This window comes from Electrophorus electricus, chromosome 2, assembly GCF_013358815.1.
Source record: "Electrophorus electricus isolate fEleEle1 chromosome 2, fEleEle1.pri, whole genome shotgun sequence".
In the NCBI taxonomy this organism is placed as follows: Eukaryota; Metazoa; Chordata; class Actinopteri; order Gymnotiformes; family Gymnotidae; genus Electrophorus; species Electrophorus electricus.
In genome coordinates this window covers 16,598,278-16,625,578 of record NC_049536.1, presented here as the reverse complement: position 1 = coordinate 16,625,578, position 27,301 = coordinate 16,598,278, and the positions used below count along the sequence as shown (strand labels likewise).

At 37.9% G+C, this 27,301-nt stretch overlaps 3 protein-coding genes across 5 annotated transcripts; 2 read left to right on the top strand and 1 right to left on the bottom strand.

Annotated features, from left to right (window-relative positions):
• Nucleotides 1–145: 145 nt before the first annotated feature.
• osgep (O-sialoglycoprotein endopeptidase) lies at nucleotides 146–5,241 on the top strand. 3 transcript variants are annotated; one of them, XM_027006824.2, is made up of 12 exons: nucleotides 146–200; nucleotides 777–896; nucleotides 1,083–1,202; nucleotides 1,336–1,511; nucleotides 1,609–1,704; nucleotides 1,942–1,991; nucleotides 2,444–2,522; nucleotides 3,024–3,089; nucleotides 3,168–3,258; nucleotides 3,467–3,542; nucleotides 3,625–3,723; nucleotides 3,944–5,241. In XM_027006824.2, exons 2-12 carry the CDS (start codon nucleotides 782–784, stop codon nucleotides 3,981–3,983), a joined length of 1,008 nt encoding a protein of 335 aa, XP_026862625.1. In that variant the 5' UTR covers nucleotides 146–200; nucleotides 777–781; the 3' UTR covers nucleotides 3,984–5,241. The 3 variants fall into 3 exon arrangements, with proteins under 3 accessions (XP_026862625.1, XP_026862626.1, XP_026862627.1); XM_027006825.2 differs by having other exon boundaries at nucleotides 155–200; nucleotides 780–896; XM_027006826.2 differs by lacking the exon at nucleotides 146–200 and adding an exon at nucleotides 370–493.
• si:ch211-214j24.10 (uncharacterized protein LOC558894 homolog) lies at nucleotides 4,044–9,577 on the bottom strand. The gene is made up of 4 exons (XM_027006829.2): nucleotides 9,467–9,577; nucleotides 6,655–7,422; nucleotides 6,269–6,301; nucleotides 4,044–5,844 (listed from the first exon to the last, which is right to left on the bottom strand). Exons 1-4 carry the CDS (start codon nucleotides 9,480–9,482, stop codon nucleotides 5,807–5,809), a joined length of 855 nt encoding a protein of 284 aa, XP_026862630.1. The 5' UTR covers nucleotides 9,483–9,577; the 3' UTR covers nucleotides 4,044–5,806.
• Nucleotides 9,578–14,004: 4,427 nt separating this feature from the next.
• Nucleotides 14,005–18,526, top strand: LOC113575359 (zinc finger protein 436-like). Its single transcript, XM_027006822.2, has 2 exons — nucleotides 14,005–14,226; nucleotides 15,495–18,526. The coding sequence occupies exons 1-2, from the start codon at nucleotides 14,088–14,090 to the stop codon at nucleotides 16,574–16,576; spliced, it is 1,221 nt and encodes a 406-aa protein (XP_026862623.2). The 5' UTR covers nucleotides 14,005–14,087; the 3' UTR covers nucleotides 16,577–18,526.
• The last annotated feature ends 8,775 nt before the right edge of the window (nucleotides 18,527–27,301 follow it).

The following is a 27,301-nucleotide window of genomic DNA, read 5'->3' as shown; positions in this document are numbered from 1 at the left end:
TACAGAATTTGTATAATCATTATTCAGTCCAATTAATTTTGCTATATAGTAAATATTAAATTATATTTTTAGTGGAACGTAAGTATAATACAAATGGATTTTGAAAGATTTCATATAGCTAGCTAGCTACCTGTTTTACTATCATTATGGTCCTTGCAGAGGTTGCGCGAGGTTTGTGTTAGAAGCGTGCAGATAAACCGGTAATTAAAGGTTTTCGCAGTTCTGTTAGCGGGCTACATGTGCGACGTTGCCAGTGTTATGTTCTGGTTTGCAGTCTAATACAATCGGCTTGTGCGGCTTGTTAAATGAAAGTACTGTAGGTGTATCTGGCTGCGTTCAGAAGGCTAACAGGCTAGCTAGGTTAGCTACCTGATCTTCGTGAACGTAAATAGGCAGATAGCGAGTTATTACGCGGAGCTTTACTTGTTTTCCTATCGGGATTTATCCACATAAAACATAACTTGCTGGGTTTGTCCATATGGAAAATATAAATGTAAATATAAATGTATATTTTATTGCAGTAGGTGGCCAGATCCTTTAACCTATTTTATTTTTTAAAAGTAGTCAAGAATCTTGCTACAGCGTTTGATTTGAGCAGACAGGTAGAATAGCTAGCTAGCTAGTTAGCGTTAGATTTCCAAATCCGAAAGGTAACTGATAATGGTAGACCTTTGCTTCAAGTGTCTTATATGTTACACAATGCATTAAGTGTTTACCGAAGTAGTAAATGAAAGTCGCTAAGTATCTAAGTTGGTTTTTCAATTCTTTCTCAACAGCAGTCATGACTGTGGTTATTGGGTTTGAGGGCAGTGCCAATAAGATTGGAATAGGGATAGTGAGAGATGGGGAAGTCCTGTCAAACCCCAGGCGTACCTATATTACTCCACCTGGTCAAGGTAAGACGAAGTGACAAATGTAGTGAAAGCCTTCCTCACATGCCCAAAACACACTATAGCTGGTTGTGTTATAGCTTGAGCACTGTTGATTTTCATCATATGAATGTGAAAGCTTTGTAGTTAGTGTCTTTTATGGACAACTGATTTGCTTCTTTTGTGAATAGAAAACATTGGTATTTCTTCTAGGTTTTCTTCCCAGTGAAACAGCTAAACATCATCGTAGTGTTATTCTAACCGTCCTCCAAGAAGCACTAGATGAGGCTGGGTTGAAACCTGCTGATGTTGACTGTGTAGCATACACCAAAGGTGAATGTTAGAAATATTTAAAACTCTATTGCTGTACTCTATAACCATGAACAAGACTATTACTTTAATCTGATGCATTGTATTCACATATTACTGTTTGTCTTTCATTTTACTGATGTTACCTGATGTTCAGGGCCAGGGATGGGTGCCCCTTTGGTTATTGTGGCCCTTGTGGCCAGGACTGTTGCCCAGCTATGGGAAAAGCCACTGGTGGGTGTGAACCACTGCATTGGGCACATTGAAATGGGCCGACTGGTCACTGGTGCCAGGAACCCTACCGTGTTGTATGTTAGTGGTGGCAACACTCAGGTGTGTGCTTTTAAAACAAAATGTACCAATTTTTAGGCCTCTGTGTTCACCCATCACAACCAAGTTTGAGTTATATTCTGATACCTCCCTCAATAAGGTGATTGCTTATTCAGAAAGACGCTACAGAATTTTTGGGGAAACGATAGACATTGCTGTGGGAAACTGCTTGGACCGCTTTGCCAGAGTCATCAAGGTATTTAACATTTATTTAACATTTAATTTTATACAGGTTCTTGCAGAGGTAATTACATTTACATTTGCAGCATTTGGCAAATGCTGTTATCCAGAAGGACTTGCATATTTATCAGCATGACAGTACTTGTGCTCCCCTGAGGACAGAATACTTGACCTTGGTGTTGCTAGCACCTTCTTCTACCTACTCATGTTTTCAAAAATTTGTGTAGTGTTAAATTTTCCCCTTTCTTCATAGATATCTAATGATCCTAGTCCTGGCTACAACATTGAACAGATGGCAAAGAAGTAAGTGCATACATCATGTGTGCACATAACTTTTTTCTTTCCCTGACAGTTGGTTGTTTAGGTGGGCAGTTCCTTTCAGAAAGGCATGGTTTTGGTGTAGCAGTAGACTTAATGATGAGAGCTCAGTGATGCCAAGAAGGATGACAGTAATGTGTGTAAACAAAGCCACTGAACACATAAGGGTTGATCCTATGTCAAATTACCATGCCATGCAAATTGTTTATTACATAGTGAGGAGGTGTGCAACACCATTTAGTCAAGGGGATTTGTAAATTTGTACAGCGCTGTAGACTGGGCTGTAGCACAACCAGAAGTAAGGAACCAGAGACGTGGAAAGGCATGGAATTAGGAAAATAGTAATCACATATACAGAACTATTGTGAGTTGTTTGTATTAATTATTTATGATTTAGCAACTTATGATCTATTGAAAATGCTTGTTTCTCTTTGTAGGGGCAAGCAGTATGTAGAGCTCCCATATACAGTCAAAGGAATGGATGTTTCTTTCTCTGGGATTTTATCGTATATAGAGGTATCATGATATTTGTGTTTAAGTATGTTCAAAGTCATATGTGCATTGCATAGAATCTCAGAAAAAGCAGTGTAGAGCAGTTGCAGTGACCGATCTATGTTTACATCGGTCAGTGAGACTGAACACAGGAGACCTAGCATGTATCCCTAATTGCAGCAGAGATGAAAAAATATTAAAGTTTAAATTAATTACAGTCAAAGCAGCAAATATACTTAGGTGTTGTTGTGATAATTAAAGAAAAGTAGAAAGGCTTCAGTAATAAGAAAATAGGAGAAAATGCTACATTGTGTATAGCTGTTTTTCTCCTTAAATAGCATTAATGTCTAGTGCTGTCATGTGTCAGAGGAGCAATATGATGGAAAAAATAATGATTATGGAAAAAAAGACTAGGATGACAATCGTTTCTAAGGAGGGGGTAAGGCTATGGAGATGAAAGAGTAAAACAGAGTACTGTGCTTGTTGTTTAAAATGTTGTTTTTTTTCTTGCCAACTGAAACCTAGGAGGTGGCACACAAAATGTTGAGCTCTGGGCAGTGTTCAGCAGAGGACCTTTGCTTTTCCCTGCAGGCAAGGAATGAAAACATCTTCCTGACATGATTTCTCTTCTAAATGAGCAATAAGTTTTAAGAAGCCATCTTTTTGTAGGAGACTGTATTCTCTATGCTAGTGGAGATAACCGAACGGGCCATGGCTCACTGTGGCTCCCAAGAAGTGCTGATTGTGGGAGGAGTAGGCTGTGAGTGAGTGGTTAGCCCTATAAACTGAAGTACACATCTCTCTATAGTCAAAAGTGATTATATTTAATCTTCACATAACACACATGAATATTATTTATTTAGCCCCATATTTGTACAAAGGTTATTTAATGACCGCAGCCGTTGAGTATTCATTGCAGCTACTGACAGTATACTTGCAAAGTTCTCTGCACTTATTTGTAACCATAGGTAACCTGCGGCTACAGGAGATGATGGGTGTGATGTGTGAGGAGAGGGGCGCTCAGCTCTTTGCCACAGATGAGAGGTGAGGCAGCTTGTTTTTTGGGCCGACTTGGTCCGCTCCTCCATGCTTGCCACGAAGCTCAAAGTATGCACTCGGTTTTTAGGTTCTGCATCGACAATGGAGCGATGATTGCACAAGCTGGCTGGGAAATGTTCCGAGTGGGTCAGACAACGGAGCTGGCCGACTCCTGGATCACACAGAGGTATACCTTTACTACAATGCTACATTCTGCCGAGACCATTTCATTTTCAATGACAGATTGTAAACATTTAAAATAGAAGTCAGAAAAAAAGATTTTAGTATAGAACAAAATATTAAAAATAATTGCATTCAACTAAGAATTAAATGTCAACTTTGCATGTATTCTTAGTGTGTAAGGCTGAATTTACCCCTTATGGGGTATTTCGTTTCTTCTATCACAGGTACAGGACAGATGAAGTAGACGTTGCCTGGCGAGACTGAACTTTTACAGACCCTGATAACTATTTTAACTTGAGGAAAAAACTAGCAGAGAATGGAATATTTTTGAAAACCAGTTTTTAATGACATGCAGCTACACAGCAATCTTGAAAGAGCATTTTGCAACTTGGACAAGAGTTATCTAGTATGAAAATCAGTTTAAATAGTTCAGACTTGATTACCTGGCTTCTATTAAATGTGGATCATTTAATAAATAGTATGTCTTCAAAGCAGCCAATTTTGCATGTCATTTGTGTACATAAGCATCACAACTTGGTTTCACACTTTAGATTCTTTATGAAGATCTTAAAGGTTGTTATTAAAGAAAGTTTCTTAATTGCAGAAAAATAAACTTGACCATAAATATAACAAATCTCTCATGAATGACATTCCATATACTTATTTTTTGGTGGAAAGCACTTAGTAACTGCTCTGTATTTGTTTATGAAGCCCTAGACTGGAGTCCTGAAGCACCTACTTCTATGCTCAAACGTACTGACTTGTATAAAATAGAAAATGGGAGAATTTGCTACAGAATAAAACCTGCAAGCTCATGAACTTAGATTTTGGTTTAAATTGTCCATAGCATTCAGAAAACCCTGGTCATGTTGCTGTTGCTTACAGTCATGCAGTTTTCCAACAACGTATAGAGAAACATACAGCTGAAGATGAATGCATGTAGGTCTTTAAATTAGCAACTACTGGGTTCCTTTTTGCTACTCAATTTTTCTTGTTGCTCTACAAAAAGTATGCTAACAGCAGTGTGTTTAGGCATCAATATTTTCATTCTTCTGCCTTGTTCTGGTTCCACTGTTTTAATGATGGATTCTGAAAAAGGTTATATGGACAAAGCAGATATTTATAGCAGTAGGAACCTTTTACGGAATCAAGATAGTCAACATCAGCATTTATGCAGATGTGACTTGAAATACTGGAGGGGAGGGGGATGACTGCTTGGATTTATAGGAGGGCCCATATTAACACCTACATTTTGCATCTCAAAAAAAAAAAAAATCTGATTGCAGTCACTATAATAGCATCTCATTACACACAATCAGGATATTAATCATTAAGACTACCCATTTCCATATTTCCATTACCCTTTTTTTCTGGAAGAAGGGTTACACACAATAAATCACCATATAAAATTGTAGGGGTTTTTTTTGCCTCATAATTTGCTTTTATTATGCAACACTGTTCACTTAAATGTCTGAATCTTGTCCAGTGCCCCTTTAAAATAAGAAAACAGAAAAAAAAAAAAAAACCATTATACATTTATGACATTCAAACTAGGGTGAAATACTTTTAAAACAGCACTGAGAACAGACAGAGCAGGATGCTGCTACACTTGCAGCTGCATCCATGTAAACAGCATCAAAAAAGTATGTACACTAATGGTGTGAAGACAAAATGAATGACACCTTTGAACACACACACGGTTCTAAAAAACTGTGGGTCCAGACACAAGGATGTGTTTAAGTACAAAAGTTCTTAATAGGCCACTTGTACATTAACAGGAAGGGAAAAATGCCAAGTAAAATTTCAGCTCTTTACAACAAGATTGCCAAATTCTAAAAGAGTAAAGAGTTCTCCACCAAGGTAAAATAAGAGATTTATAGGAAGGTCCTCAGGTTAAGGCAACAATGTGCCCGAGACATAATTTCTACAGACACATGGGTGGAGAGTTGTGTGTGGAGATCAGTGCAAATAGGTGTGGAAAGAACAACCTGAGAGTCATATAAGCCTGCTAGAGAGAGAGATGAAAAAAAAAGTGTATGTATGGAGTAAGTGTGTTGCTAAGTTGTACACATGCACTGGGGAAGCTGCTACGAGGTGTCCCGGTACCAGACGACCTTTGCAGGATCTGGAAAAACAGCAAACCCATAAGTGGTAGTGTCAGTGTTGTCAAACCCACTCCTAAAATGGACATGTGAGGGTTTGCTTTAATTATTTACTTAGGCTGCACTCAAAGTCCTAGTCAGGCATCTCAGAACAACAAAGTGGCAGTTATGCCACTGAACTGAACATTTAAAAAAACGTTTTAATGAATAATGTATGAATATATTAATAAAATGTAGTGGTCCAGACAATACAAGTACTGAGAAACACAGTAAGGAGTTAAGAGTGTATATAAATCTCTGATGTACAGAGTTGCCAAATAGTTGCACATTGAAGAAAAATAAATCAGATGCACAGAAATATGCTTTAAAGCCTGTGGCTTTAAATGAGCAAAACCACTTTGGTCTCACTCAGTGTGTATTTTTAAATGTGGGAGATTACATTCTTACCTTCTTTCTGTTTCCACAATATTGCGCTCCATTCTGCAGGGTCGGGTAGGGTAGGGATTAAAACATACCAGGGTAAATAAATGTGCAAAGAGCATTTCCACAGACAACATTCCTTTAAAAAACAAGTGGATCAATTTAAGATTTTCTTTTTTAAATGTAACTTTTAAATAAATCAGCAGCATGTAAAATGATCAGTGCAAATTGTCAGCATACTTCAGATTGTTGATTTCTTTTTTTTTTTTTTTAAATGCTCATCAATACTTTAGTCCAGCAACTAGGGCTTGATATATGCACAGACAACTGCATTGTCAAAAGGTTAATGGATTAAGAACCTTTTAGTTCTCCTATTTAACAGGCATGGTAAAATTATAGATGTAAAGACTCACCTTGAGTATGATACTGCACAGGCTCTACTAAATGATGAGTAGTTAGCAGGAGCTCTGCAAAACGCTCAGGTTCCTTTGGGCACTGGCTGGACAAAGACACCGCCAATGACTCTGAGGTGGCTGGCTCTTCAGCGCTCACCTCTCCGGTGACAGGGTGCAGCGTTGCAGTTGGGCTCCCCTCTGGAACATCCTGAGGCACCACCAAGGCTGTGCTCTCTGTCGGCGGGCCGTCACTGATGAAGCTGAGCCCCCACTGATTCTGCAGAAGTACACGGATGCCTGGTGGCTCTTCAGCCACACCCCCTGAGGCCCCGCCCGCCTTCACCTTGGAGGCGTAGCTAACTGCAGGCTGCAGCTTTGCGGGGCTGTCCTTCACGGGGAAGGCAGGTGGTGGTCTGAGAGATGTTAGGGTCTCCCCCACCCACCTGTCCTTTTGTACATGGGCCAGAGCAGACCTGAGGAGCTTCTCCCCTCCTCGAGCCGCTGGACTGGCTCCCTCCCGCCGAGGGCCCCGCCCCCTGTACTGGGCTCGCCGCTCCCTGTCTGCGATGGGGGCCTGGACGTCGACGTCTGGGTTGCCGGAGGGTGTCTGGCGTGGGGGCAGTTTGTCCACTTCAGATGCACAGCCTCCTCCACCTCCACAACCACTGGAGCCAGGAGAGAGGCGCCGGTTACGTATGTGTGGCTCCGGTTTTGGGGGTGAAACAAGTACCGCGGGGTCACACAGTGGGTCAGACTCACACACTGTATTAGTTGCTTCCCAGGTACCTGACAAAAGAAATAGATGCCATCATATGATGTGTAAAACTCACTAAAGATTGATTAGGATTAGGAGCATGAAGACTGCATCTCAAATTCAAATTTGACAAATTCACTTGGGTACTTAGTTCTATTATAGAAGAAAGTAGGTGACAAAGGAAACCAGGAGTTTCATGGCTTCACATACTCCTCCAGATGCTATAATGATTTAAACATTTTATGACACTTCACAGGTATGAGTTTAAAGGCTCAAGGATCAGACACCCTTTTTGAAGCCAGCAGGTGCAGGCACACCGATGTTTTTAAGCAGACAATCTGCCAAAATTCTTACAACCTCAAAATTAAATTCTTTTCATAGGCTTCTCACAGTTGTTTATAAGAATCTGATTCGCCATGTTCTCATCTCTTAATAAAAGCATTTATTAACGCACAAGATGAAAGGTAAGATAAATGATTTTAGGTGCGATATCTGTCCAGTGGTAGCTCAGCTGTTAAAGTACTCCACTTGTAATTGGAAGGTTGTCAGTTCAATCCTCACCACTGTTGGGCCCCTCAGCAAGGCCATTAACCATAAATTGCTCAAGTTGTATTCAGTCATAATTGTAAGGTTTTTTTTTTTTTTTGGATAAACGCATTAGTAAATGCCATAAATAAATGTAAATCTACACATTCTTCAGCCGCGTCAATGAGCGAGATCTGCTAAAACTGTAGTTACTCACTTAACCACAACGATACAGATGAAGTTTTGATCTTATTCAACTGAAATCCTTCCCCAAAGTTACAAGACAGTACAATAAATAAACGACTGCTTTAGAAACCATTCTCGACAGGCAGATAAGAAGCAGTACATTTGCCATGCATGGCTAGTTTTGTGAACTCGGTGATTGATGCTTAATTGTACTATTAGAGATAATTAGCTAGTTATTCGGTTAAATATCTAGCTAACCAACTTGCTTTCGAGCAAGTATTGTAGCCGCTAGTCATAGGCTCCAATCTATTAAGCATCTACTACTTAACAAAACCTGCATTAGTAAAATGCATTCAATGTTACATTCTTACATGGCAACATTAAAACTTCACTGCTTAATATACGAATAAATGTTTTTATTATTATTTCAAAGTATTTTCATGCACACTTGAAAATATAGTGTGTAAGCCATTTAAGGACAGACGCAGTATAGAAAGATCATGGGGTGATACTGTCTTCTTCGTCACAAGATAGCCGCTGCGCTTGCTCATGGGCAAGGAACTTTTATTTTTAGCTAGAATTTCCTGGTATCGTTAACTAGCTAGCATTAGTTATGCTAGCATAGATGCAGCCATACATACTGGTGAAAGTTGGTGGTACCAAGTTTATCAAGTTATTTTAACAAATAAAAATGAAGCAAATCAAGTTTAGCACATTTAATTAATCCCAGACTGACAAATTTAATGTGGTAAGGAATAAAATCAAACACGCGCGAGTAAAATCAAATACGATGAAATAACATTTGCCAGCTAGCTAACCTAGGTTAGCAGAGTACTCTGGTTAGCTAGCTTCAACAGAAAGACACCAGCAGTTATAGAGCTAGCTAATTAACGTAATATCGGAAATTAATAGCCATCATAGTTGATTAAAGCAGTGCGATCATGCCTTAATGCGTCTACAATAATCCCCGATGGTTTGTTACTGAAATGTCTCCTAGCTAGTTAGCTAACTAGCTAGATTGTGTGTCATGGTGTAGCTTGACGTTAGCTATCTTGTAAAACTGCACAGCAACCCAAACTCAGTAGCTAGCTAAAAAGCTTGTTATACGTGCTACACATGGTATGTGCTAGACAGAGTCCTCCAGAATATTTAGGTTTGGTAATAATCTTCAGCGATTTGCTGATTACATTGAATGAAAATGTAAAATAATTGTACTCTTTCGCAACAAACTTTCGTCGGACTTCGTTCATTTCGGGCGTTATTGACTCGATCGCTTGAAACTTTCTTAAGTTTGATAGCTACGCATTTAAAAACAAACCGATAGAACAAGCTACAACAAGCAAGCCCAAAAAATGAACATCTTACCTGTTTTGATGTGCATGTCTATATGTTAATCTGCCGATTTATTGAGCTGTGGAAGAGGATTCTTTGCAGCCTGACGACGTCTTGTTGAATGTATTCGTACGGAAGCAACGGTCTAACCGGGTGGAAGTAGTTTAGCGCAAGTTCCGCATTTGGAGGCGCGAAGATGGGCGGGAAATGCAGCTTTAACGTTTTAAAGTGTCCCGTTCATGTTTTAAAAGTTACATTTGGGATCAAATTCGTTTCTATACACTTGCATAAGCCTCTGCACCTGCACCTGCATTATATACACCTGCATAAGCCTCTTAGCAATGATAAAATGTGGTTTTACTGCTAATGAATGTTAGACTGTAGTTTTCATCTGCCAATTAATATAATATTAGAATGGTTTTCAACTGAAATCGAAACAGCAATTTAGCTAGCAACATACAATTCCGGCGATCACTCCCTTGTACATTTTTCATGCTCCCTGTCTAACCAAGGCAAAACGTATTCCAAATACAGCTATTTGAGTAAGATATTTCCACATGTTTGTTCTTGAATTCTGAATTGGAACTATGATGCTATCAATGAAACTACTAATCTGTGTGTAAACAGATACATCTCACTCGCCTCAGACTATAGACGTTTTATATATATATATATATATATATATATATATATATATATATATATATATATATATATATATATATATATATATATATAATACCCTACAATAAATATTAATTTAGTCTGTCAATATGGGAGCAGTGTTATATTATTAGAATTAATATTTATTGTAGGGTATTGTTTATGTTGCACTTATCATTGTTTAAGACAGACCTTATGTATTTTGTACTTCTAGGTATCAGCATTCATCCCTGTATTCTACAGTATTCTAGTTCATTGGTATGTTTGATTCTAACCTATTGTACTGTACTAGGATTCTATGAGTGAACGACAAAGCACTTTTATAAGTCGCTCTGGATAAGAGCATTCTCTTAAATGCTGTAAATGTAAATGTAATGTGCAAGGATGGCAGATCTAGCTATAACAGCACAGGTAAAATGATAGAGCCAAAAGCTAATACAGACATGAGGTCTCCTTAGAACATCAGCATTCTACTGCTCTCATCCAACAAACTTGAGTGACAAAAAAGAGGTGAAGTGATAGCATCATAACATCCCAGCATCCCAGTTTACCATAACTCTCAATGCCCATGCACCCCCAGATCTACACCTTTATCTAAAATGAGAGGTATTTAATATGCCTGACTGAACAAATTGTTTTTCAGCCTAGCCTTAAATATTGATAATGAGTCTGAGCCTCTAACATTTATCAGAGGGTTATTCTATAGATTGGAAACTTTATAGGAAAAGGCTCTGCGCCCTGTATAAGATATCTGCATTCTAGGTACTAATAAAGAGCCTGTGCATTTTGATCCAATCAGATGTGGCAGATCCTAATGCACCAAGAGTTCCCTAAGGTACTGTGTGGCAAGACCATAAAGTGCTATGTAGATCAGGAGAAGTATTTTATAATCAATAACTAATTTTATTGGGAGCCAATCTAGTGTAGCTAAGATAGGAGTGAAAAGATCAGACTTTATAGTTCTAGTACAAACTCCCGCTGCTGCATTTTGAATTAACTGGAGCTTGTTTATATAGTTAGTGGTAGAACCCAATAATAAAACAGTACAGTAGTGCAATCTGGAAGTGATAAATGCATAGACTTTTCTGCATATGCCTTTTCTGCATCATGTAATGATAGTATATTTCTAATCTTTGCAATGTTCCTGGGGTGAAAAAAAGCTGTCCTAAAAATATTTATACAAGCTTCAAACAAGAGACTTGGATCTATAATTACACCAAGATCTTTGTCTGTTAAACATGATGTAACTGGGAAACCATCAAGGATTATTATATAATCAGAGCACTTATGTAATCTTAGGGGCAATCGAGGGACAGACACATAGCTGAGAGGAGCAAGATTTATTAAGGGCAAATCCATAATGCGTGTCATGTGAATGGACCAGGATCAAATAGCTAGGAGAGTCACACAAAGAAACAATCACAGTACATGGCTAACAGATTAAGAATTGGCAGACTAAACATAAAACAACAAAACCAAAACAGGAAAATTAAACACAGGGAAACCAGAAAATGAAATTAAACAGGCAAACAAGGTGGTACAAACACAGAAGTGCCACATTCTCAACATCCAGTGTATGATGTCCATTACACATTCTACAGTAACATTATAATATTTTTCCTTTGGTTTGGCCAAAACATACTGTAAAACTGAGTGTCAGCAGTGTAGCATTGGAAATTAACACAGTGTTCAAAAATAATTTCACTTAGAGGTAGCATGTATATAGAAAAATGCATATATAATAAACCTTAGCCTGTTTGAGCAGTAAACTGCCTTTCTATAAGAAGGCTCTCTTTTCATGCAAGCTGGAAAATGATAAGTTTAGTCTGGAACCAAGTGCATATGTCATCACTATAGCACTATTTTTTTTCTCTCAAATTTTTTATTCATTTTTATACAACATCATTATGTGTGCTGTGAAATGTTGAGTCTAAAGACATAAATAATTTGATCAGGGTATGTGTTTGAGGGTTTGGGTTTGAGATTCTGGGTTTGAGGGCATCCCCTTCAGAAATTATAAAGATGGGAGATTTGCAATATAGCTAGGTGCTGTAGCTGATGTGATTGTGCTTCTGTTGTTGGTACCATGCCCCGAGACCTAGGTGGGACCACACCGTGCTTACCATGCTCAAACCTCCCTGAATTGTACAGTGGCGAAATGCTAGAAAAGTTCCGTTAGTGGGGCTGCGTTTCCATGCCTTGTCACTGCTGCCTATGTCTACAGATGCCAGGACGAGCACGTTTTACATGGGTGCAAGAGGGTGTAAGAGGTCTCTGTGCCTCAACAACGCAAGATGGCTCTGTTGATGCAACATGGTGCCATCTCCATTCCCACTCGACACAAAGAGCCCCCATCAATGAAAGAGGACACGGTGTACATGTATAGTTGACAAAAGGGGGCACCATTGCCCTAGGTGGCATAGTGTTTACAATGCCCTGAGCCCTGGGTGGTGTGGTGTTTGCCATGCCCCAAGCCCTGGGTGGTGTGGTGTTTACTGTGCCCCAAGCCCTGGGTGTTGCAGTGTTTTCTGTGCCCTGGGTGGTGTGGTGCACACTGTATCCACCCACACCCCAACCCAGGATCACATGACTTTCGCACTACTAGAATAAGTGCAGTGTGGCTGCATTTCCATGCCTTGCCACCACTGCCTGTGTCTACAGACTCCAGGAGGCATGTGTTTGGTGGAGGATACTGTGACTGTGCCCTCCCTTCCCTAGCCAACAAATGTAAAATTGTAACAGTTCTACTGTTCATAAATATTGGATAAATTATAAGCAAAATTAGGGCATATTTAATTAAAATGTGTAAACCAATTCTGCATAAATATATTATTGAGTGAACTTTTAAAACAATACCTTGGTTGTTGACAATCTTAAAAATGAACTACACTTTTCTCAAGCTATCTATGACTTACTTATAGTTAATCTATATAAAATATTTATAGACATGGATTGCTGTACTCATTAAACCACTTTTTTTTGTGCTACAGATTTTTCTTTTTGCAATTTTTCTGTCCTCCTTAAGGGGAGGATGCAACTATCAGACTGCCATCAATGAAATCAAGCAATACATTTAGCTAACACAAAATAAAACCACTCTTTACCTTATGGACTCTTCACCCAAACAAAACAAAGAAATGCAGGAGAAGTCAAACTGCCATCCTAGCAGATTTAAAAACAAAGACACCACCACAAATTAGTCACCTGTAACTAATTACTGAGGATGCGCTACAGTTTACCAGAAGGACAGTCCTCCCTGATGTTTGTGTGCCATATGTAATGGATTTTTTACTTCTCCCTGCATTTCTCAGCTTTGATGCCTAGGAGAACAAACCACTGAATTTACTTCAGTGCCAGCTGCTGCACACTGAACTGATGTTAACCTAAAACCAGTTCCAAATTTAACCAAAGTCAGGTAGGGTAGAAGTAGGTCTAATTCTTTGCTCTTTTCCAGTTTTGCTGGACGCAGCATGATACTTGCTGTCTTTCTATGTTCAGAATTGGGATTATCTTGACACCCACATAGCTGCTCTGTGGGTATGATCAAATGATTTTTTCAGTGTTTTTTCTCTCTATGCTATTATGATCCATGTGGTATATCTGTGCCTGTGCAGTGGAAATGCTTACTTGCAAAAAATAACTAAATAATAAGAAATTATAAAAAAAAACGCACAAAGAAACTGGCGCTATGTGTTAAAAATGATGTGTTAAACTATATGCCTACAAACTAAAACTACAAAGATGCTGAGCGTGATATAACACTCTATCACATCAATGATGGGTAATGAATAATTCTAGAAGACCTTCCTATGAGATGCTTTATTGGTTGTGGATATTTCATACAGTAGGGGGCAGTGTACCCTCCTACTTGTACGTACTTTAGTGTCATTTTGCAGAAGAAGGTGGAAAGCAAAATAGCTATACCAAGCGTTAAAATGTTTTATAAGTGATAATCTTTTCATTGTACAGATCTCTGTCAATTTTTTCCACAATGTTTCAGCCCTCAGTGTTTTTTCCGGAAGTGGCCCCAATGCAATGTAGTATGAAAGAGGAGTATGAAGACGTTACTCTCACAGAGTGCGGAGTGAAAATAGAGGAGTACGAAACCAGCGTAGATATGAGAGTGGAAGGTGAGTTTTAAAGAGAACTGCAGTTTTGCTGATGTCGTGGTGTATTCACCTGCGTTAGAATCCACATTGCTAAAAGTACGGCTTGCTTCCAGCTAAGCAATAGCCCGTCCTTAATAACAGGGGCTCGCACCCATTGAATTCTGTCTTAGGCCCTCACTTCAGGTAATAAAGAATCTGCGTAAAATGCGTTGTATCTACAGGCTACTCTTTGCTCTAGTATCTACCGTACGGAAGGAATCACGTACCTTTAGGAATCCCAAGTGTTTTTATTTATCATTTATTTATATTTTGCTCATAACAGTTCATTTGATGGTAAAAAGCAGGTTATAATCTAGCATGTGTGTCTGTGGAAAGTCAAATCGTAGAATTAAACGATTATTCTTTTACATTAACGGTCAAGATCCATCAGTCAACTTATGGATTTCTTAATTGGTCGATTTGCAGTTTGTGTTGCATTTGTTTTGTCTTTGCATGACCAGTAGACATAAATTTCATAGTCAGAAAATGCCCAAAATCAGTGCTTTTTTATGTCAATGTTAAAATGTAATTTTGCTTATTTGTGTTGGATCCTATTTGTACATCTATATCAGAATTGAGAAAAATATTATAATTGACAGAATATATCTAATATCAGGACTGTAGGAGAAAGGGAAAAGACAAACAAGATAATGATTTACAGAAAGTGCAAATTCAAGCTTGACATGCGGTTTTGTATGGGCTGTTAAGAGTGTTGTCTACAGGTTGTTTTCTAAGTTTTAGAAATTGAGAGTCTCTGCTAAGTAATGTAATAAAAGGATTGGTCACAATTATAAGAAAGCTTAAAATGGGCCTGTGCAGTGAAAATCATGCGGCAGTTAAATTCCAAATGAAAAGCCACTACTACTAGTGGTAGAACAGTAGAATAGTAGTAACACACTCCTCATTACAGATCCTAATAAATCTAATTACAGATTAAATATTTTAAATAAAACCTTAAAACAAGGAGGTTCTTATTTGATTAACAAGTCATCATTTTGGAAAGCCTAGTACATAGAACTCTATTTTAAAGTCACTTTCTTTCTTTGTGCCATTTGTTTAATTGAAAAAAAAAAGATTATACAGGAAAAGATCCATGAGTGAGACTAAAATATTTCTTTAGACTTCACACAGTAAGATTTTATCATTGAGTCTTTGTATCTAAAAGTTAAATTGTGTTTATGATGTGTTCCATAAAGAAATTCAAAGAATCAACTCTTTGTATCACCTTTTGATTGCCATTTTTGTTTTAGGTATTACAGTGCAACTGAAAGATGAAGTAGATGACCAGAGTATATCAGAGGAAACACGAAAAGATGCAGAGATCAATGAGGAAGCCATTAATCAAAACGTTCAGACAGTTATCTTTTCAGCCGAGGCAACAAATCAAGAGAGGAATACTAGAAAGATCTACTACTGCTCTCAATGTGACAAAACTTTTGCTAGGCTACAGTTTTTAAAAACTCACCTAAGAAGACATACTGGAGAGAAGCCTTACGTTTGCTCACAGTGTGGCAAGACTTTCTCTCATCAAGCTACATTAACAGGTCATCTGAGAACCCATACAGGAGAAAAGCCCTATCACTGCTCTCAGTGTGGGAAGAGTTTTGCCCTTTCAGGATCATTAAAGCTGCATGAAAGAATACACACTGGAGAGAAGCCTTTCAATTGCTTTCAGTGTGGAAAGAGTTTTTCTAGACATGAATTTTTAAAAAAACATCAAAGAATGCATTCAGGAGAGAAGCCTTTTTGTTGTTCTCAGTGTGGGAAAAGGTTTTCACATCCAAGCTCACTGAAAGATCATGAAGGAATGCACACTGGACTGAAGCCTTACAGCTGTTCTGAATGTGGGAGAAAGTTTTCTCACCCGAGTTCACTAAAGGTTCATGAAAGGATCCATACTGGTGAGAGGCCATACCACTGCTCTCAGTGTGGGAAAAGCTTTTCTCACCTTACATCACTGAAAATCCATGTGAGAATCCATACCGGAGAGAAACCCTATCATTGCTCTCAGTGTGGGAAGAGTTTTTCTCATGCAGGCCTTCTGAAAGGCCACCAGAGAGTGCATACTGGAGAAAAACCCTATCATTGCTCTCAGTGTGGGAAAAGTTTTTCTCAGTCAAGTGCTTTAAAAGTCCATCAGAGGAGCCATACTGGAGAGAAGCCTTACCAGTGCTCTCAGTGTGAGAAGAATTTTTCTCATCCGGGTTCCTTAAAAGTTCACCAGAGAAAACATACTGGAGAGAGGCCCTACCAATGTGATCAGTGTGGGAAGAGCTTTTTCAGATCAGGATACTTAAAAGTACATCAGAGAATACATAATGGAGATAAATGATTTCATACTGATGACTGACTAATTATTATATTAAATATAGATACTTTTATTTATGACTGCTTTTATTTTATTGACTGCTGTAAAAAATAATGGCAATAATTAAATTTGATTGGTCTTTTTTCAGTAGTTGATTTGGTAAGTTTTTTTTTTTTTCTTTATCAGTATCACATAGAATCACTACCACAAAATTGAGTGCTGTAGGATATTTAGAATAAAAAATCACTACATTCTACCATTATTCATTATGAATGTTGTTATGAAAATATATGCATGATTTTACTTTTATTTAACAAACTCTTAGAGCTGTTAGCTGCAATGTTGTTACAGAAAAAATCACAGTATATTATACAATGAAGAAAAGGTTACTTCTCTGGTGGTTAAAAAAAAAATCAGGTATGAATTTCCCCCTCTAATACAGCATATTTGTGGTGCAATATCCAATTAATATCCAAGGAGCTATATTTGTTTTCATAAACAAATTAGTTAAAAGTGAAGCAAATATAATTTTACTTAAATCAACTTTTGTAAAGTTGGAATGCCCTAGCCAACAAATGCCATGTGCAAAACTGGAAATGAGAAACAGCAAGATGTAGCTATATGAATAAAAATATGTTAAGACTCATCATTCAATACAAAGTAATTTTAGTGTATTCACATAAAGTTTTATATACTAACAAATCCTCTTCCAGACATTAAGCATAAGATTGAAGAAATTTATGCCTTAAATTACCAGTGGTATTCCATTCCATTCCCGGTACATGTCAAAAGTATGCAGATTATAAAACAACAAAAAAGTAATCTGATTTTTAGTTAAAGCCTGTGTCTCCATACTTGGGATGCAACTTTCTTAATTTCTTAAGAGAACATGTAGAACTGCTTTTTGAATCGGGGGCCTTAGTCAGCATCTTTTGACTAGAGTATTGGCTCTATTCATATTCTACCACAATATAAATCTGTGCTCTGAGATGTTGGAGACCAGATCTCATTTTGATATTGAAGGAGACACCTGGAAAATGTTTGTACAGCAGAGAGAAAAGGACATTTGGTTTATGAGGCACTTAATCAAAAATCCAGTTGTTTTTTTTATATCTCCAACCTTATAGAAATGTTCCATTGATGTGATGCATTTCATAATAAGGGTGCATAGTGGTGTTGTGCAATGGGATTAAAGTGGGCCTGGGGTGGGTATTAGGTGCTAGGGGACATTCCTGAATGGTAATAATGGAAGTTGAACAACTAGAAATTAAAAAGCTAACATTTATTACAGGTTAATAAACTTGTTATATCAAGCTAAATGTTGAGAATATGAAAAAGCTTATTTGGTTCTGTATTAACTATGCACATCAACAATTAAATGAATGTATTAGTCATGGAATTATTAATAAAGCAAAGTTTTCTACATGACAGACATTTTTGCTCATTGTCAAGGGTGGCAATTTATGTTTAACCATTTCCTTTTATCAAAAGTTAGTTTCTGACTTATTGGATGTTGTCTTTTGTTGGATGGATATTTGTAGCATAAGGAACACTCAACTCACAATGGTGTGATTAACATTTTCTACTGTCTAAATTATGTATGGACCAACCAGTGATCAGAATGCAGTAGAGGCTGACAAACTGCATGGCATCATAGATGCGATAAACTATAATTGTACCCCTTTAACATGTACCTGTAAAGGTGGTGTGCTTGGTAAATTGCCAGTGAACTCAGGTACAAGTTAAGTGTTTCTAGCACAGAGGCCAGTGAGTGTACTCTACACAGTTGTACATTTAACAAGCTTTGTTTAATACTTGGTTTGTTGTATGTTTATAACTAAGCTTCATTTGGGTGCAGGCTTCATTTTGGTCTCTGTAGATTTGCAGATTCATGTTGAACACAGCAGTAAATGTGAGCTCTGGAATACCATTCTATCCCTTACAAATAATTTTATTTTTCTTTACCATTTGTTTAAACGTCATGACAAATAAAATGCCCTTCACACATTGTTTGTCTCTGGCTAAAAAAATGTGATATTTGGAATAGAACTACTTCACCCCTCTAAATTATGTTAATCCAAGCATTGTGGATTTGCTAAACAGATGGTGTTTGGCTGGGGAGGTGAGTAGCATGCTAGTGATTATTCTGTACCTTTTTTAAATTTACTTTTAACTAATCAGTGATTGACATTATCTATTTTCCAGAAATGCCAGACTCTGCCCTGGATATGATATGTGCAGAGATTTTTAGTGTAGAGATGTTAATGGTGAATAGCCTTTTAAATGTTTCAGCAAACAATCTATATACTAAGCATACAGAATGTTGTCAGCAAGTTAAGTCTACGTCTAATATTCATATATTTATCACATTAATAGAAATCTTAATTGTAAGATATTTGGTTGTTATGTTTAGCCAAATGTTCATGCAGCACCAGTATTCATTACATTTTATAAAGGCATAAATAGCAAGTAAAATTGTGCTTTTACTGGTTCGGAACTGAAAAGCAGTGCTTTGTTCAAGCTAGTTAAATAGTTGTTTTGTGAACTAGATTCTTGGTAAAGTGTGCAATAAGATATCAGTCATGAAGAAATTAACCTATAAGTTTAATGGAGGTTTGTCATTATTCTCCTGTTTTACATTTGCCATTGTTCCTGTTATTGCTGATGTGGGAGGGTGAAGGCTTGCCTGGAGAAAGCTTGCATATCGTGCCTTCTTTCATACCCCACAGGTGCACAATTAATAGTGCTCTCAGTAACACTTGGATAAATACTATTATCTTATATAAATTACGTTAAAGGGACATTCCAGGCTAATAGTAACCTAATCTCTGTCTAACAAACTAGAAAACTCTGTATTTTCTCAGTACACAGTCATACATTATTTATTTACATAAAGTTACAGTTAGCCTGGAATACCCCTTTAAATAAGATGTAGGTAGACATATGATAAACTAAACATGGTAGGCAAGCTGCTGTCTGTCACAAATGGCCACCTTCCTCACGTCCCTGATGTCACGGTTTTCCTGTCTTCCTGCACTCCCTGGTTCTATGCCTTAGTTTCGTTTTCTCTGCCCTCGTCTGTTGCTCGATTCCACTCCTTGTTTAAGTTTCTGCTGTTCCCATGTTCACCTGTATCTGTTTTAGTGTCTGATTGTCTTGCTTATTTAAGCCCTGTGGTTTTGTCTTCCGGTTGTTGGTTATTATGGTAAGTTATGTTTCTCTGTCAGGTTTGCCTTATGCCTGTGTTACTGTTGTCATTACTTTGGTTTACTCCTGTCGTGTGTGTGTGTGTTACACCTTTGCCTCTGTTTGTTTTACCATTCATGTTTCCTTCTTTAATAAACTGCCTCCTGCATTTGTGTTCTACCTCTGCCTATTCCTGGTGGGATCGTAACACTGTCCTGTTTTTTGCATCCTGCATTTTCCTTTAATTTAATTTATCCATGTGATTCCTGGAAAATTAAGATTATAATTTGCATATTAGTTGCAATTGTGATGTCTCTGATGTGGTAACATTAGAAAACAGTATAGAGTGTAGTGCTTAGGTTGAAGATTACAGAGCTTCTAAAGTCTATAGTAGCAGTATGTTCTCAAGCTCACACACAAAGAAGATCCCAGTGCTAAACTGCATACAGGGTAATTTAAGTCACACCCACAAACCAAAGTTCCACTGAATGTAAGTCTATACTTGGTTAAATGTGGAAGGACTAGTGTGCCAATTATTCATGTATAGTTGGAATAGCAATCATTAGGATGCAACTTTTTAGTGAAATGTTAACACAAATGCCACAGTGTTTCATCATCATTTCAGTGAATCATTAACACAAGGATCATCTTAACACTTGCAACACTATGCTAGGCATTATGACCTGCTGCCTTAAGTGATCTTAAGACAAACCTGTTTCAGAATGATGCTGCTAATTTCTACTTTACCCATGCCGTCATGTGCTTCTGCAGGATGGAGGTGGTTGAGACGCTCTATTTTAAGGTTTTTTTTTGTTTTTTGTTTTTTCTTGCCTGAGAACAGCTACTCTCAGTGCAAGCCCTCAACTGCATCTTCAGGTCGCTGGGATTTTTACACTTTACACAAAAAGAGGCCACATGGCCCTATAAACTTCTTTACATTCGTCACCTGCTAACAAAATCCTAAAATTTTATTACTGATGCTAAAGCACCAAAGAAATGTTATAAAGCAATATACACAGTCTAAAAGTGCACTTATGAAGAGCACAGTCCTTCTGGAATACTACTGATACAATGTTCAATCATATGTAAAAATCATATATATGTAAAAAAACAACAACATATATACACTGCCTGGCCAAAAAAAAGGTCACCACCTGGATTTAACTAAGCAAATAGGTAAGAGCCTCCCACTGAATACTTACTGCATGATTGATTATGTTTCAGCTGGCAACAAGTTATTTAACCCTAACTGATGCAGTGAGTAGCTTCTCATTTGTTAAACAACCATGTCAAAAGACACATCCTGTGGTCGTGGAAAAGATGTTAATCTATTTCAGAAGGGTCAAATTATTGGCATGTACCAAGCAGAGAAAACATCTAAGCAGATTGCTGAAACTACTAAAATCGGGTTAAGAACTGTCTAACGCATTATTAAAAAGTAGAAGGACAGTGGGGAAACATTATCTTCGAGGAAGGAATGTGGTCAGAAAAAAATCTTGAATGATCGTGATTGGCGATCACTTAAATTTGTGGTGATATCAAATTGTAGAAAAATAACAGTAGAACTCATAAGTTTAATAGTGAAAATAAGAGCATTTCCACATGCACAATGTAAAGGGAGCTCAAGGGATTGGGACTAAGCAGCTGTGGAGCCTTAGGAAAACCACTTGTCAGTGAGGCTAACTGTCAAAAATGGCTTCAATTTGCTAGGGAGGATAAAGATTGGACTCTGGAGCAATGGAAGAAGGTCATGTGGTCTGATGAGTCCAGATTTACCCTGTTCCAGAGTGATGGGCACATCAAGGTAAGAAGACCGGCGGCTGAAGTGATGCACCCATTATGCCTAGTGCCTACCGTACAAGCCTGTGGGGGCAGAGCTATGATCTGGGGTTGCTACGGTTGGTCAGGTCTAGGTTCAGCAATGTTATGTGGCCAAAGAATGAGGTCAGCTGACTACCTGAATATATTGATCAACCAGGTTATTCCATCAGTGGATTTTTTTCTTCCCTGATGGCATGGGCATATTACAAGATGACAATGCCAGGATTCATCGGGCTCAAATTGTGAAAGAGTGGTTCAGGGAGCATGAGACATCATTTTCACACATGGATTGGCCACCACAGAGTCCAGACCTGGACCCCATTGAGAATCTTTGGGATGTGCTGGAGAAGACTTTGCGCAGTGGTCCAAATCTCCCATCATCAAAAGCTTGTGGAAACAATGCCACAACAAATGCATGCCGTAATCAAAGCTAAAGGCGGTCCAACAAAATATTTTATATATACATATATATATTGCACTTCTTGATTGTATGTTTTTGCTGGTGTTAAAATTGTGACAGTGTCTGTCTCATTAATGCCTTTTTACATTACATGTCCTAAGAACCCCTAAACATGCACTTTTTACAATACATGATTTGTAATTTTCTACAAGTACATAACATTCTTCACTGATTTTCCACCACACTATTAAAGATCTGCACCCTTCAAAAACATTAGAACAACCATAAACTTGCACCAACATTAAAAATCATACAGAAATCCTTTAAGGTGAAAGAGATGCAGTGTAGCAGTTGCTGAATGAACTGAAACACTTTGCATTCCTAAAGTTTCAAGGCTTTTAAATTAGTTAAGTACTATTCCAGTGTAACTTCAGATTCAATGTATTTCCTATTTTTCATCACGAAACTAAATCAGGAAAAACCTTTGCCTCCAAGAAGTGCTCCCTTTGTCCTGAATACATCAGTAGGGACTTATCCAGTTCCATAAAAATGGTCACCCTCTCAATGCCTGTGTATGTGATCACCGCTTGTGTTATATGTGAGTGCCAGTGTCTTCAGTGTTCGTCAATAAACGTCTGTCTCTGTCGAGCGATTCTGTACGTCCTGCTCCTTGTCCTGTGTCACTCAGGCCGTTAAACAAAATGCATTTATGACCACAATTTTTGAAATTCTCTCCTTGTTGCCATTAAAACTGTGCATCTCAAAATTTCTTTTTTTTATGACACCGTTGTATTTCACTATTACAAAGGTATACCACTATATTTGTAATACACTATTTCTTCCTTATTTTTTCACCTTTAATCTCACCCTCTTATTTACAGCTCATTAGATCCAAGACCATCTGTGTCACCAAAGTCACAAATTCCTCCAGTTTCCCATAATCCATGATGTCTTTGTGCTAAGGTACATTGCACATGGCGGCAGATATGCCGCAACTGTGGGATGAGGAGGTGCAAATGGGATAGCAAGAAGAAAATATCCGCAAGAACAGAGACAGACTGCACACAACCTAAAAGATGCTGGTGCCCTTAAAGATTTATGAGACTCTGCCAGTAAAGCAAGAAAAGTTTATCCAAGCTCTGATCATGACCTACATGTGAATTTGCAAAACATCTTTTACATCAATTAACATATTTTTCCATTGTGCCACCTGCCATGCAGTAGACACCTGAATGACAAAAACCAAACTGCCATTATACAATGGAAATTCAGCAGTGACTGCTGAAAAACGCATGTTGTAGTTAAATAATCATTAATCCAGAAGTTAAAGGGATACCAGACAACTTTATAACAAATTGATTGTTATTGTATACTACATCCAATACATTCTCCTCAGAATGTCTTGTGCCAAAAAATGAAAGATGGCAACCCTGCTTTTGTTTTGCACATTACTCTCTTTTGTACACTTTATAAACTTTTTTATCTGTATATACAGTGTACAGTGTTGCTTCAATAATCTTGAATGTTTTACATGTATTATTCTAATGTACCCACTCAGAGATTATGAGCTGCTAGTAACATCTAAAACCCCAACAAAGAGCAGACGGAGACCTACATGGAGGAAGTATGGAAGGAGGGATAAAGCCACATCTAGATCTTGACAAGCCCAGTCAGCACAGCCACACCACTGCTCTGAGCCCTGTTAGACAGAATATGATCCTGATTCTGCCCCACAAAACAGTAGCCTCATGCCCCGCAGAACACCAGAAACACACATTCCATGCATTCATCTGTGGACCTTTTCCAGTTGTTTTTATCCAAAACAAGCATGCAACAAAAATGGGCAAGAAGTAAAAGTGGGCTGAGGTTGAAGTTGAGTAACTCTACAGATTCCTTGGTCTCCTCATATATAGCGCATTGGTGTTACTGCCAAATGTCCAAGACTACTGGAGACACAGCCACATCTTGACTGTCCTGTTTTCAGACACTATCATGACAAGACACAGAATCAGGGCATTACTATTGGGCATCCACCTCAATGATCCAGAAGATCCAGAAGAGGATGCAAAAAATGACAAGAAAAAGGGAACACCACAATTTGATAAGGTGTTCAGAGTCAAGCCTCTTCTTGATGACATTCACAATGCCTGCAAACCTCATTACCACCCAAGAAAGGAACTGGCACCCCGATGAGAGAATGGTGGCAACTAAGGCTAAAACCGGCATGACCTAATATTTGAAGGACAAAATGGTAAATCAAGCTTTTCGTCTTAGCTGAGTCAAGCAATGTCTACACCATCAATTTACATTTACATTTACAGCCTTTAGCAGATACTCTTATCCAGAGGGACTAATAAAAGTGCTTTGTCATTTACTCATAGAATATCCTAGTACAGTACAGTAGGTTAGAGTCCAACATACCAATGAACTAGAATACAATGAACTACAATGAACTAGAATTGTAGAATACAGGGATCAGTGCTGGTACCTAGAATACAAAATACATAAGGTCTATCTTAAACAATGATAAGTGCAATAAACAATAAGTGCTAGAGTTTGTTAAAACATAATAAAAAAATACCCTACGATAAGTACTAAATTAGTCATTCAATATGTGAGCAGTGTTGGTTCTCCTTTAAATATTCTACAAATAGATGGGTCTTCAGTCTGCGTTTGAAGACTGCAAGGGACTGCAAGTTGGAGTTCATTCCACCATCTTGGAGCCATTCGATTCTTGTTGTCCATGAGTCCTTGAAGCAAGGTATTTCAAGCCAAGCCGTACGGATCGGGCTTTGACCATTGACCTAATGAATGAAGGGGGTGGTCCATTTTTGGCTTTAAACTTGTATATTGGCATGGACTGTCATATGATGCTGTCATGGATCTCATTCGGCCATCATTTCTTGGGTCTGGATACTATATTTATATGGAAAGTTTCTACACAAGTCCCCCACTGTTCCTTGACTTGGCCAGCATGAAGTTTGGAGCCTGTGTTTCTTACAGGGTCAGTTGAATAGGATGTCCCACTGGGAGAGCAAATGCCCTCACCAGAAAAGCAAAAAGAGGCACAGTAAGTTGAATCAGTGAGGGTGCCCTGGACTTTGTGAAGTGAATGGACACATGAGAGGTGTTTGTGTGCTCCACAATTCATCCTGCAATTTCTGGTGAGGTAGTGAAGAGGAGCATGAAGGATGGAGATGGACACTCCCTGAAAGACATTCCCTGCCCAGTCATCGCCTACAATAAGAACATGGGTGTGGTTGACTTATCGGACCAGCTCCTCCAGTAATACTCTACCCACTGCAGAAGTGCTTGCTGGTATCATACAATGTTCCTACACTTTATGGACATTGCAACAACAAATGCCTACATCCTGCACTGTGAGATCAGCAAGACACAATGGGCCCAGTACATAACTCACAAGAACCTCCTGGTTGAAATGGTGTCCCAACTGTGTGGAGTGGACAAGATAGGGGTTCCCATCAACAGGAGCACTTGCCATGTTTCTGTTATCATTGCCAAGGTTACAGATACTAGTGAGAAGGCCGCCAGACCCGCCAATGCTGCCTCCAAGTGGACAAAAAAAGAAAGCTCATTCCTTGGAAGTGCAAATCCTGTGCAAGGTCTCTGCGTCACAGTTAACAGAAACTGCTTGGAGGAGTGGCACAGATTTGGAAAAAAAGAAGAAAAAAAACCCTATGGCCACACCAGCATTTTGATGTAAATAATTGTATATAGTTTAATTTACTCTCAATTTTACATTTAAATATTCTTGTTTGCAACCTGTTTCTATTTTCAGTCTTTGAAATGCTTTTTTATAGTAAACATCCTTTTTCAAATCTGATTTTATGTATATTTTTGTGGTTTTTGGGTCCTATATGATAAAGTGTAATAAAGTATGTCAAAGTAAAAAAAAATAAAATTTCAGGTTATATAGGTAATACTGTGCTGAAAAAAAGATACCAAACACTGGCATAGTAAAGATTATTTAAGGTGGTGCATAAAGGCAAATTCAGAAGTATTAATGCAGAATATTATTATTATTATTATTATTATTATTATTATTATTATTATTCTGATTATATTATTCACGTTACACAGATTTGGTACAGAGCTGCACAGTCACTGCCATCTAAGATTACTGTAAAACTGTGCCTATGTATGAAATGCAGATCACTTTACCCTTGTAGAAACCATTAGTCAAGCACACTCTTAGATACAGTAGGTTACTACTGCAGGCATCATAATCAAGTCCTATAAGGTGTAGTCTGTAATGGTATGTGCTACACAATTCAGACCCAGTGTAGAAGTGTTTTCACTAGCAGTCTGCTGGATTCCCTGATCAGAAAATTAGAATTCTTCCCAATGTACTTTTCAAAACTCATGAACCATTTTCTTCCAGATTTTATTAGGCCAGACTACATGCCATCCAAAATGCTACACTGTGACAAACATAATCAAAAACATCTGCAATCATGACACTGTAAAGGAAATATTTTTACAGTAGTTTGTTGTTCACACATTCAGACTCAACAGTGTGCCCCCAAAATGGTTCATATAGAGTACCATATACTTATTCAGTAGACAGTGGTTATACCCAAAATCACAACAGTGTTTTATGATTTTAACCAAACTTGCAATTACCACACATATTTACCACCATAAATATACATAAAGACTACAAATAGCCTATGCAAAGATGGTGACATATTGTTAAGAATTTGCACAATTACTTAAGAAAAATCCTGTTACACAATTGCAGTGTGTTACAGGATCCACAATTATAATTATGTTAATAGAAAAAAGCAAAATAAACTAAATTTGCTAGTACAGACTCCTAGGCTAGCATATTTCTATCTTGAGGGATTCAAATGCTGGCAGTACAGGAAAAAGAGAGCGCATATAGGCTGAAAAATCTCATTTTAGCACAAAACAAACCCACAGTTTGTTATTTAAAACATTAAATAATATTAAATGTTTAACCAGCCAAACCCAGTGAAAAATATGCTGCTACAACCTGTTTGAAATGTATCATCATTTTCAAGTGGGGCAATTGTTGCCTATTGCCTATTGCATCTTTTTTACTGGATTGAAAGAAGTTTGCCAAACAGTGTTAGGAAGATTACAGCCAATTAGAGTTCAATAGCATAAAAACCCTTGACAAATAACTTTCATATACAAAGGTCATTATGATATAACGTAATTATTGCAAAAATTAATAGGCGTGGAGGTTTCACTGTAATAATAATTTTCACTATGAATAGTACACATTAGGATAAGATACTAGTGGAGTAAATATCGTGCTTTTGTTTTGGAATTTGTAGACAGGAAGTTTTTGGTTT

Excerpts from the sequence above, each read along its gene's own strand:
- osgep (XM_027006824.2), top strand. The coding sequence starts at position 782 with ATGACTGTGGTTATTGGGTTTGAGGGCAGTGCCAATAAGATTGGAATA. Across the intron at positions 1,203-1,335 it reads CTGTGTAGCATACACCAAAG|GGCCAGGGATGGGTGCCCCT; the intron begins GTGAATGTTAGA and ends CCTGATGTTCAG. Across the intron at positions 1,705-1,941 it reads GCTTTGCCAGAGTCATCAAG|ATATCTAATGATCCTAGTCC; the intron begins GTATTTAACATT and ends CTTTCTTCATAG.
- si:ch211-214j24.10 (XM_027006829.2), bottom strand. Across the intron at positions 6,302-6,654 it reads TGTGCAGTATCATACTCAAG|AATGGAGCGCAATATTGTGG; the intron begins GTGAGTCTTTAC and ends CCGACCCTGCAG. Across the intron at positions 5,845-6,268 it reads ATTGTGGAAACAGAAAGAAG|ATCCTGCAAAGGTCGTCTGG; the intron begins GTAAGAATGTAA and ends CTGTTTTTCCAG.
- LOC113575359 (XM_027006822.2), top strand. The coding sequence starts at position 14,088 with ATGTTTCAGCCCTCAGTGTTTTTTCCGGAAGTGGCCCCAATGCAATGT. Across the intron at positions 14,227-15,494 it reads CGTAGATATGAGAGTGGAAG|GTATTACAGTGCAACTGAAA; the intron begins GTGAGTTTTAAA and ends TTTTTGTTTTAG.